Below are 12,964 nucleotides of genomic sequence, written 5' to 3'. Positions count from 1 at the left end.
TAATGCTATGTATTTTTATTTATTTTGTGAAAAGTCTGTGAGGACTAATAAAATTATTGAATTGAATATTGAATTGAAATAATTGTTAATTGTGATCAAGGTTTCTAAAGCTGCATTTGTGTGATATACATACATGCCAAATTGAAAATGTTTGGTAAAAAATACCTGTACCGTTAAACCTGTACAGAACCAAAGATAATTTTTTGTTTTAAGACAATTTTCTTGATTTAAGACTGGGGGTCAGTGAAGCGCATGCAGAAAGAGTCTTGAACTGCCTCCTGAAGGTCATGAGAGTCTCAGCAGATCGTCTGGAGGTCAACAGAGAGGAACAGAGACGGTGAAGGGTCTGGAAATAGACGTCTGCTTCAATGTGAAGGAGAAAACAAGACATTGCTTGTTCCGTTTGAACAGATATTAAAATGACCTGTGATGTTGATTCAAACCATCATATGATGGTCATCCGCTGGACACAGAACTGATTCACTGAACCGACTCACTGAACTGATTCACTGAACCGATTCCTGGATGATCAGATCTGACCGTCACCAGATCCCTGCATGAAACACACACATTTACACAACAGCAAACACAGATTCAACAGCTTACAACATCATCCCTTTGATTCAGGTCTTGACAATGGATGTCTGGCTGCCATTCATGTGGGATTTATATAATATATATATTTTTTAAAAGGTAGAAAAAAAAAAGGTACAAAAGCTGTCACTGGAGTGGTACCTTTTCCACCTACTAATATGTAGGCCTACTTTTAGGCTTTATGTTCAAAGAATACATTTTGAAAAGGCTCCAAATATGAACAGACTGATAAAGCGTCTCAGTCTCTACCTGCATGTGCCTCTGGGACTGAAATCATTCGACAAAATTAACATTTCATTGTGTCGCTGAGAGCAAGAATGAGCAGATATTGCTTCACTAAACTGAATACACCCAGCAGAAACAGAGACGCGTTACTCACGAGTGTTTCTCCAAGAAACCTTATTAATTCGGTCAATAATCTCTCAGATTATGCTGTATAATAATGGTCACGTGATCAGACAGATACTGAGGTTTATGAATGAAAGCGCCAGATTTGGCGCCATCTGCTGGACATCAAACACCAATATCAAGACTGAGAAACTTCAAGCAGTAAAACAACCCTCTGAAATGTAATTAAATCTGAACTGCCATTTGTTATTAATAGAATTGATCACAGAATTAACTTCGAGTCACTAGTTCTGCCTCCAAGCCTAAAGCTTCATCGCTCCCTACATAGGCAGCTCAGATCTGACTCGTTTATTAATATGAGAAACATCTTCTGTGATCCACTTACACAAACAACCTTCGTTCACTGAATATATCATAACAAATCAGACTGAATGGACCGCTCAGTTTTATCTGGAAACAAGGGACTGTGAGGCTCAGCCAAGTCAGCTTTATTTCTATATAGCGCTTTATACAATATAAAGAAGCTTCACAGTAATTAACAAAAAATGCATTGCTTTTCCTTTAAAAAGAAAATATGATAAATACCTTTACGTCATGCAGAGTTGTATATAAATATATAACTCTTAAATATAGATTTAAGAATAATGCACATATTTCAAACAGCAGTGAAAACACCATGAGGCAGAAAGAGAAAATAGACAGCAGGTTTCTTTTTTAATGTATCAGTGCAGAAAAGTTACTTTAGAGTTGAAAATGTCTTATTTATCCTGTAATGATGTAGTATGAGCAAATAGCTAATGCATGCAGAAGCGTAACGAATCACCGCTCTCTGACCCTGAGTTTGAGTCCATAGCAAAATGCCCTGAGATATTGATTCAATCCATCAGATGAAGATCATCCTCTAAACATGGAGCTGTTTATCTGCTCAGATTCAGATTCATTCAGTGAAAGAGGATCATCTGATCTGAAGCTCATCTGGACACCAGATTCAGGGTCCCTGAGAGAATCAGATTCATTTGAACACGAAGATTCATTTAAACATGATGATTCATTGAGCTGAAGATTCATTTAAACATGAAGAATCATTGAGCTGAAGATTCATTTAAACATGATGATTCATTGAGATGAAGATTCATTTAAACATGAAGAATCATTGAGATGAAGATTCATTTAAACATGAAGAATCATTGAGCTGAAGATTCATTTAAACATGATGATTCATTGAGATGAAGATTCATTTAAACATGAAGAATCATTGAGCTGAAGATTCATTTAAACATGAAGAATCATTGAGCTGAAGATTCATTTGAACATGAAAAATCATTGAGCTGAAGATTCATTTAAACATGAAGAATCATTGAGCTGAAGATTCATTTAAACATGAAGAATCATTGAGCTGAAGATTCATTTGAACGTGAAGAATCATTGAGCTGAAGATTCATTTGAACATGAAGAATCAGAGCTGAAGATTCATTTGAACGTGAAGAATCACAGATCTGAAGATTCATTTGAACGTGAAGAATCACAGATCTGAAGATTCATTTAAACGTGAAGAATCACAGATCTGAAGATTCATTTGAACATGAAGAATCATTGAGCTGAAGATTCATTTAAACATGATGATTCATTGAGCTGAAGATTCATTTAAACATGATGATTCATAGAGTTTGTGTCAAGTCTCTATGTTCAAACATCATCCATACGTCTGGTTCAGCTCTTAATCATGATTCAGTCAAACTCAGTTCAAGTGTTTCTTTCTCTCAGTTTGATTCACTCACCTGATTCCTGAATCAGTTCGCTGACAGATGGACAACACTACCCTCCTAAAACAACTGAGCACAGACTGACACTTAGTATTATATTCATCAGCATATTTCTTTGTATATAGAGAGATTTGATAGTTTAAGTCGGGGGTTTTTAAAGTGGGGTGCACAAAATAATTTACTATACCAGTAAATCATAAAATAGTGATGTATCAATAAACATTGTATATTTAAAGATGGGGACAATATTTGTGCCAATAAAGCAAGCATATTGTGTTCATTACTCTCACCACATTAAGTTCAGGTTTAATCATATTTTAGTTTTTTTACGAATCTTTCTGACACAAGTAAACCTTCATGACTCACCTGAAGATCCTTTTACGCAGCAAGAAACAGATCAAGATGATGATGATGATGAGGAGGAGGAGGAGGAGGAGAGCAAACAGTCATCACAACTGATCTAAACAAGCGATCAAATAGCAGATATGAGAGAAAGGACTGAAAGTGGATTGAGTGTGAATCAGGGCCTGTATTCACAAATCATTGTATCTTACCACTAAGAGTTCTCCTAAATAGCAGTAAAAGTTTTTAGCTAAGAGTTTCTCTTAAAACCTATTCACAAAGCACCTGAGACAAACTTTTAGTAAGGAATAGAGAGAAGTTTTAAGCTAAGAGAAAGGGGGTTGACCTCGTTGCTATGGGTGATGTCAGCATGCTTACTAACTATGCACACAGTGATTGGCTGATAGCAGGGGGGGGGGGGGGGGTCTCTGTCAAAGACTGATTCATAGAAATATTGTAGAGCATGATATTATGTTGCCATATCCAAATAAAGGTTTAAAAAATAATGTTGATTGCCACATTCAAATAAAGATTTTAACACGCAGGCTAAGTGTCACTAATTAAACCTACAGTATATATGTTCAGCTAATTGTCAGTCTCTTACATGTGTGCATATGCATATAAACCGCCTTTTAATTAACAGAGTACAATAATCATGGCTGATAGTAAGACATGCAAGCGTAAAAGAAAAAAAGAAAAAAACTGGACACAAGAACATCTGTTACTTCTTGCCCAACTGGTTAATGAAAAGGATAAAATCAAAGGAAAATTTGGAGCTGGGATAACCTCTAAACCTTAAAAGTGATGTCATTTTTAAAGGCTCATTATCGTCAAATGTTTCTAAAGTGTTTATATTCCGAGGCAGATTGCTGACAACAGCCATTTTAGGATAGATGTGAGTTAGTCTTACTTATGTAGGAGCTAGTTTTAGTGCTAAAACACTTTGTGAAAAACTCTTAAGAGCAAACATTTAGGAGTCCTACACTTAGGACTGACACGCCCACTATTTTTAAGATTTTCTCCTAAATCAGCAAGTTAGGAGCTACTTTTAGACTTAAGATGTTTTGTGAATACGGGCCCAGATCTGCAGAGTTTATTAGTGAATAATCAGGTCCCGTATTCATAAAGATTCTAAGAATCCTCTCAGAAAACTCTTAATTTAGCTTAAAAACTTTTACGTAGGAGTCTTAGCTTAAGAGCGATCCAGGACCGATCTGAGAGCAACTCTGAGTAAGGAAAAGACAAAAACTTTCATCTTAGTGAGGAGGCGGGGTTGACCCCGTTGCTATGTATGACACAATCTTTTGATTGGTTGGTTGTCAAGAAGGAAATAAAAGAGTGCTTTTAAGAGTAGGGTATATAAGCCTTCACTTTGAAATTACAGGCGGAATTTTTCCTCTTGCTCTTTCTCACACATACACACACACACACACACATTATATATGTATATATATATTCTTAATTTTTTATTTACCATGCTGTCATACTTACAGAGCCGGTGCCAGGGCACCTCCATCGGGGGGCATTTAAATTTCTAGGGGGGGGGCACAAATCACGTTGTGTGTGTGTGTGTGTGTGTTGGGGGGGTGGGGGGCTGCAATCTGTGATCTCGTGCAGTTGCTGACGCTCGCTAAAGCTTGCAATCGCATTATGTGCGCTGTTTTATCGGTACTTTCGCTTTCAAAATCGATCGCGTTCAGCAAGGAGGGGAGAGAAGTGGGGGGCACAGTAACTCGTTTGGGCGCCTTGGCGCCGGCCCTGCATATTTACTGTTTTATAGGAAATGAACAGAGACATAGCCTAATAAGTGCTGTAACAGACCCAAATCATCACTGCTGCATAGTTGCATTTTTCCAGTTGCCAAATATGTTAATGTAGTGATTTCTGGCGCTATGGCAATTCTGCGCGGTGTCTGAGATGTTAGCATGTCTTTAATAAGATCAGTCACAAACATGATCCCTGCACGAACTAATGTGTAGTGTCTTATTAACTCACTGTCATGCATTGTGTGCAACACATTTCTTCTCCCTCTTCATTTTCGTCCATTTTCTCCGCTGCTAAAGAAACTCTTAAGCCCCTTAAAAGTCCTCGTCCATACTCCTAACAAGTTTGACCTTAAGACCTCTTTTAAGGGTTAAGATGCTTTCTGAATTACTTTTTTCTTTACTAGGATTTTTTCTTTAATTTTAAGAGTAAACGCCCACATTTCTAAGAATTTTCTTAGAATTTTGTCACTAGGAGCTACTTTTTGCATTAAAATTCTTCATGAATACGGGCCCAGATCTGCAGAGTTTTATTAGATGTTTATCAGCTGAAACTCACCTGGGTTTGGAGTCGCTGCAGTTTGATTCCTCGCTGAAAAACACATTCACAATCATCATGATTCACTTGAAGATTCACAGAAGATTCAGTTCAACACAGAGTTTGATCTCAATCTGGACACACTGATGTGTTTCTCTGTTTCTCTCACCTCTGAATGCGGTCACACGACTGAAATGAGACTGAAATGAAGGAAAGAAGCATTAATAATAACACATTAATATTAAACAGATGAGTGTTGAGAGAGATTGAGTTGATTTACTCCATCAGAATCACAGATGATCTCATGATTCAGATTCACACAGCAAGACGTGACGAGACGATCAGAAGAGACAGAAATAACAGGATCAATCAGTGCTCGAGGATCTGATGGATCTGCTAACAGACGCCAGTCCTGAACAAATGAAACAGGTGATAATCATGTAATGTGAGTGTGAATAGTGGTGTAGTTTGAGGACAGAATCACGCTCACCTGTAGATACCAGCTCTGCTCACAGTCTCCTCTGAGTGTTTGATTCAGGATCACAGACTGAATCACATACAGAAACCCCACTGGAGTCTGAATCTCTGCACACGTCACACTTATTTTATACATGATTCAAGGCTGACAAAAATAAGCATATTTTAAACCACAGAACAAATGATTGCATGAAACAAATATGTATACATTATTGTTGATCATTTAAAGCAGTGAAAATGTCTGTATTCTTTATTTAGAATTTCAAAATCATTTTAAATGACCAAAGAATTGTGATGTTATAAGTCTGAGTTTTCAACAAACAGTGACTTCAATTTCAGCCAACACTCAGCTCTAGTGCTTCAGGAGCTCTTATTAAATATACCAGCAGAGGGCGCTACTGTCGATACAATACAGTAAATATAATGCTGACTGTGCTGGCAAATATGTCCAAATAAAAAATAACATAAAAATACATTTACAAATTACTAAGAAAGCCAAGCTTCATAAATTCTTATAAACAATACAATCCTAAAAAAATAAAAATAAAGTTAATGTTTCAATTGGACAATCACATAAAGTAAAATACAACAAACATAGACCAAATATTAATTTCCCTAATTTTGTAACACATCTAATAGCCTATATACAAACTAACTGACTCTGTTGTGTAGAGCACCAGCCGTGATTGGTGGAGGAGACGGTGGGCGGAGCAACGACGATGGAAAGTACGTTTGCTCTTTTACGCTTTTTACAGATTATTAACGTCGTTCTCTCTACTTTCAGAGTCGTGATCCACCTCGTGATCATAGTTTGACTGTAACAGATTTAAGACAATTAAAAAATAGTGAAATCAATGACTGAAATACACTCACACACTGCTGTGCTCAATCTGAAACACTTGTAATAGTTACACTTTTCATATATATTGTTAGAGAAAAGTTCACTTCATCCACATCAAAGTTAGTTCACAAGTCTCCTCCAATGAGGGATATCCTGACATATAGGACTGGAGGAGACCCTAAACCTTCCACTGCCATGTCGAAGAAAAAATAAAATATAAAACATCCAGTATATGTGCTGACTGCTGAGGTTGAGCTGAACTCTGTGTCCAGCCTCTTTACAACATGGTCAGCCGAGGTTTGCTCGAATCGCATCTGATAATTGTGGTCTTCTTCTTCTTTGTCCACATCCTCCTGCAGATCTACCTCTTCCTCTCCTCGGGGGACGATAAGAGATCAGCTTATACAGAACAGTGTCTTCTTTTACTTGTTGAACTGTTTGCATCATTTCTAGTGTTAATGAAGGATTGATTGATGCATGAGTTTGTGTTTATCGTCCTGATGAACTGCAGCTCATGATTCATGTTTAAATATAAGAATAACATTAAAATAAAAACACTGAGATATTCAAAAACAGATAAATGTATTATCAGATTCCCAGGCTGAACAAAGGAAACACCATCAGATGAATCGTGTAGAGGATGCAAACACAACACAGTGCAGACGATAAACCACAAACCGCATGGCGTGAGAAGTGCTTCCTAAAAATAAACATTCACTGTGTTACGTTCCCCTCTATAGTCTAGGGGTTTCAGAGCGGAAGTAACGAAGTAAGATGCGATTAAATAAGTGAACGTTGAGAAATCTCCTTTTCCTCTATCCCAGCTCTTACCACTTTCACCCTAAACACTTCCAATAAAGGTTCACACAACCCTCTATTAAACATCATGATACAAAATATCAAATGTCGGAAATGTACTTAGTTTTATTAAGAACTTAAACCAAAAAGAATACATATTGAAAATATACAATATCAAAGTAGATAATCAACTTAAATAACCAAGTGGTCAGGAAAGAGCAAATGCCAAAATAACAAACAAAAGAGTCTTTCTAAAGGTTATAACAAAATAACTTCCCTAACAAAAGAAAACAATAAAAGACAATAATCTTACCTCTCTCTCTGACTAAAGAACAAAACAGAGAAAAGTTTAGAAGAGGATAAACCCAAATAAATCGGCGCCCAACTCCCTACACGGTTTCACCAAACTAGACTCACAGAGTCTCAACAGTAGCGTTGTTGTAACCACACTTAAGTTCACAGATTGCTCAAGAGCAACTAAACAAACAACGTCTCTGGGTCAGCAGATAAGGGACTCCCCCCGAGCTGTGTCTCTCTGCTCCTTTATATCCATTGCACACTGTGTAGCAGGGAAACCATGTTGCCGTTAATTGCATTCAGCTGCGGATGATTTGGAGCGCTGCTTAGCAGAGAGATAGGCTGTGTCCAAATTCAGGGTCTGCATCCTCCTTAGGATCCTTCCTACCCGGTTGAAGGAGGAGGGATCCTCCGAAGTCCGCAAAACCCGGAAGTCGGTGTTTGTGAATTTGGACAGCCTACCCTTCTTTCAGTTCCCTCCCTTACCCGTTGCTCATATCCTGTCGCCTAGCAACCGTGACAGCGCCAAGCAAGAAGCGGGAAAATGGACAAACAAAGAGTTATTCTCCTCATTTTAATTCTTTTGGAAGAAATAAAGCAATTAAATAAATTAAATACTTTCTTTGCTCGTTGTCGGAGAGTTTTTTATATCAGACTACAAGACAGTCACATCCAGGTAAGCCATTATAGCCTATTTTTATTTGTTTTTAAGTATTCTACTAATTTCTCCTACAAATTCATTGAGCCGAAGCATAAACTTTAGCTTGTTTTGTCAGAGAAACTCCTCTCCCACTCCGCTACCGCTCGCTTCGTCCGCCATTACGCTCTGCCGAAAAGAATTATGGGATAGGTAGGATGGGAAAGGATCCACCACAGCCATCCTTCCAATTCGGGGAAAAGGAGGACGTATTTGTGGGTCGCATCCTGAGATGTATGTACATGGTAACAAATAAGAAACACAGCTGTACTACAGGAAGAATCTGTCCGACTTTCAGTATGACTGGCATTCACCTCTTATCTTGCCAAGAAAAAGAAGTCACAAGACCAACTCGTTTGATCAGTGCCATGGCAACAGGAGCTGCTGAAAGTGAATGAATCATCACCTGTGCTGCAATGCTCTGCTTGGTCACGTACCGCTCGTCCTTGAACAGCTCTATATCCACTGGTTGACTTTAACCTGAACTGTGGATGCTATTTAGCAAACTGCATTTTCATTTGCAACTGACAAGAAGAAACACTTTTTTTTTCAGATTTAAGAATTCAGATCTAAATCTACAGCAGATTTAGAGACCTTTTGGACATTTTTTTTTTTTTTCTAGTTAACCACTGTGCCAATGAGAGGAAATGCATTATTAACTAAGCTTTCATGCACTCAGTGGCATGACAGGCTGTGTGAATATGAGAAATGATTACCCTAAAATGTACGTCGTTGCCGACCCCTGACCTACAGCTAATATCTTGAGCGTTTGACTCACACACACCCACACACACACGCATACAAATATAGTCATTAAATTGAGCAAACATGATTCCATCATTCACAAGGATTGCGTGAACAACCAAAAAAAATACATAAAAAAACACATCGTACACTTCCTGTAGAGTTTAGCAGAACTGTGTACTTCTGAAAAATCCCAAGCATTTAGCTTCATTAGACATTTTCATTCTCGTGTCATGAACATGTTGATTAAGAACAGAATAGCTTATGAATATTTAATTACTTTAATTATCAGTCATTTCATCATGTCTTCAGTAGATACAAGACAAACAATATATATGTACATACACATTATTCTGAACCCAACACAGATTTGAAATCCAAAACTAACAGACTGACAACTAAAACCCAGAAACAGACACATGTTTAGAGAGAGAGAGAGAGTGAAAAATGCTGGATGTACTGATTATGATGATTCCTGACAACGATTTCACTCTTAATTAGTAAATCACATAAAGTGAATATAAAGAAATAAGGAGAAATAATGAATTTATTCATTTGTATTACGTTTGGGGGCAGTTGGACTGTAACCTGAAGGTTGCAGGTTCCAGTCTCAGGTCTGGCAGGGATTGTAGGGGTGAATAACCAGCGCTCTCTTCACCCTCAATACAATGACTGAGGTGAGACCCTTGAGCAAGAACCAAACCCCCAACTGCTCCAGGTGTGTGTTCACAGTGTGTGTGTGTGTGTGTGTGTGCGTGAGTTTGTGTGTGTGTGTTCACAGTGTGTGTGTGCACTTGGATGGGTTAAATGCAAAGCACATATTCTGAGTATGGATCCTGGCCACACTTCACTTTCACCATACATACTGTTTCAACAGAAATCTACGGTTCAATATCAGCAGCTTCGTAGAAACAATGCATTAATGTTTTTGAGCTCATATAAAACTCCATGAAGTGTGTGAGAAGAATCAGACTCATCAAATTGATGTCCATATGACAATGATAATAATACAAAGTAGCTTTAAAGGGAGGCGGAAAAGGTAAGTGGTGTGTGGCCAAGTATGGTGACACATACTCAGAATTTGCATTTAACCCATCCAAGTGCACACACACCCGGAGCAGTGGAGCAGGGAGCAGTTGGGGGTTCAGTGCCTTGCTCAAGGGTCTCACCTCAGTCATTATACTCAGGAGTTATTCACTCCCCCCACCTACAGTTCCTGCCGGACCTGAGACTCGAACCCACAACCTTCGGGTTACAAGTCTTCAGTCATTTATGCATTTAGTGGAAGCTGAAGCAGGAATTCACCATTTTAAAGAGCGATCTGGGTTCGATGGGCAGAATTCAGGAGATGATTAGAAACACAAGAGAGTCTTTAAGATTCAACTAAAACAGACAGATGCAGATGAATGAGAAATAATGGAATAAATAAGAGTTAAAAAGCTCAGAATGAAGCAAAACATCTCCTGAGGATCCCTGAGTCTGACTAAATCAGCCATGATGATGATGATGATGATGAAGATCATCCTCTGGACACGGAGCCGTTGATCTGCTCAGATTCAGATTGATTCACTGAATCAGATTCATCAGATCTGAGCTTCATCTGGACACCAGATTCAGGATCCCTGCACATTCAGATTCAGCACAAAATACCCCCAGTTTCACAGACTTAACATTTTTTTAATTTTCAAAGGTTTAAAATGTAAATCTGAGCTGTTTCAACTCAAAGATGTCAGTGCCTTTGATTTGTCTTAAGATTCACACCAGTCATGTTTTTGTTTTTTTTCTAAGGCATGTTTATAAAAATTAAGTATATGTCCTAATTGAATTATGGCCTAATCCTGGTTTAGGCTAAACCCTGTCTGTGAAACCAGGTCATAGATTATCAACTCAAACATGAATGCTGATGTGATTCAGTCAAACTCAGCTCAAGTCTTTCTTTCTCTAGCTTTGATTCACTCACCTGCTTTCTGAATCTTTGCGCTGAGAGACGCTCCGAAAACATCTGACAACAGATTGAAACTGATTATTAAATATTATTATACTGATACAAGTATTTATTGAGAGAGATTTTATAGTTTTCCCACTGATTTCATCATTAAATATGACTTTATGACAGATACGTCACCGTCTGTTAAAGGAGTCAAATCCTAACTGATATTTTCACTTCTATGACTGTTTTAAATTCTCTCTGACGCAATTAAAGACTCGTTACTCACCTGAAGATCCTTTTCCGCAGCAAGAAACAGATCAAAACCAGAAGAACAATGAAGATCAGGACAGAAATCCACCACGACCGATCTACACGAGCAGCAGCAGAATAAAATCATCTTTAATGAACTATATATCATGCTGTCAATCATCAGCTGAACTCACGTGATTCTGGAGACTGAGTCGATAAACGCTGAAAAACACATTCATAATCATCAGGATTCACTTCAGACAAAAACACATTTCAGATGAATCAGGACAGATGTGTGTCTCTTTTAATGAACGTTTGCAGTTGTGACAATGATTCTCATATAATGTATTCAATATTTATTATCTGAAAATGGACAGAAATGAAGCTCAGTCATCATTTACTCTTCTTCATGTCACTCCAAGCCTCTTAATTTATTCACACAGACTAAAAACTCTGAGGTTTCCTTCAAATAATCTGCTTTTTTGTTTCACAAAGGAGGGACATGAGGGAGATTTTTGTGTGAACTGTCTCTTTAAGGATCATCTGTCCATCAGAAACATGAAGAGCTGAAGTGTTTCTCTCACCTCTGAACATAGTCTCGTGTTTTAACTGAAATGAAGGAAAGAAGTGTTAGAGCATCATTTATAATGTTCATGAGTGTAGTTAATCGTTGTTATGTTTAATATCCTGATGAACACAATCATCATCATTGCTTCAAACTTCACACTAATACTGGCATGCAAGGAAGAATGTAACTGCTCATACAGTGTGTGTAAACTGAAAGTTGCTGAACAGTGTGATGATTCAGTCATAGCCCATGAAGCTGAAAACGATTGGGAGATGAACTGCTCCTGCTCCGGTGGGGAAGAATCACAAAGAAGTGTCTCACAGACATATCACTTTCAGTCTGTTCCTGTTTTTCAGCGTCTGCACAAAGGTTTTGGCCCCACATAAAAACACAGTTATGCTCTAATGGCAATTTTGATATACTACATGTCAAGTCAAGTCAAGTCACCTTTATTTATATAGGTGCAATTTTTTACAATGCAAATTGTGTCAAAGCACTGCACAATATCAAAAAAGGTGTCAATAATAATGTGTCAATAAGTTTAAATAGTGTCTTTGCAATCAGGTCGACGATATCGCTGGAAATGAAGCGTCCCCAACTAAGCAACTACATGCAATAAGAGTTACTTTAAAACTTATTCTGGAGTATTTTGAAAGTAAAATCTAGCTTTACTTAAACCCCAAAAAGCTGAAACATCATATTAAACTGTGTATTATGTGTTTGAATTCATATTTTACAATGAATTTAATGATTTTTTTTTTCTTTTCTTTTTTCAGAAGCAGTCAGATAGTTTTATTATGTGTTATGAAGCTTGGATCTGGTTTCTTTGTAAGTATTTTGATCCTCTTCCTTCAATTGAAAACAGACACTGAGACAACAGGAACCTTCACACAAATGAATGGCTCCTCCCTAAATTTCTAGCTCATTGTCTCCGCCCCTCAGTTTTATTCCTTTAATCACAGCAGAGTTGGTTCTGGGCTTTACATTGGCTCCACCCATTAGTCTCTTTCCACCA

General features: G+C 37.8%; 1 protein-coding gene across 3 annotated transcripts in view; it reads right to left on the bottom strand.

Moving 5' to 3' along the window:
- LOC306852552 (uncharacterized protein) overlaps positions 1 to 12,964 on the bottom strand; it is a 109,112-nt gene that overhangs the window by 59,642 nt on the left and 36,506 nt on the right. For all 3 annotated transcript variants that reach the window (XM_079389469.1, XM_079389468.1, XM_079389467.1), the window contains one exon: positions 5,518 to 5,548. In XM_079389469.1, coding sequence (XP_079245595.1) covers positions 5,518 to 5,548 — 31 coding nt within the window. The remainder of the gene's footprint in view (positions 1 to 5,517; positions 5,549 to 12,964) is intronic.

This window comes from Barbus barbus (genome assembly GCF_936440315.1).
Source record: "Barbus barbus genome assembly, chromosome: 3".
Taxonomy (NCBI): domain Eukaryota; kingdom Metazoa; phylum Chordata; class Actinopteri; order Cypriniformes; family Cyprinidae; genus Barbus; species Barbus barbus.
Note: the sequence above shows the minus strand (reverse complement) of the source record. Positions and strands in the feature narration are given on the sequence as shown.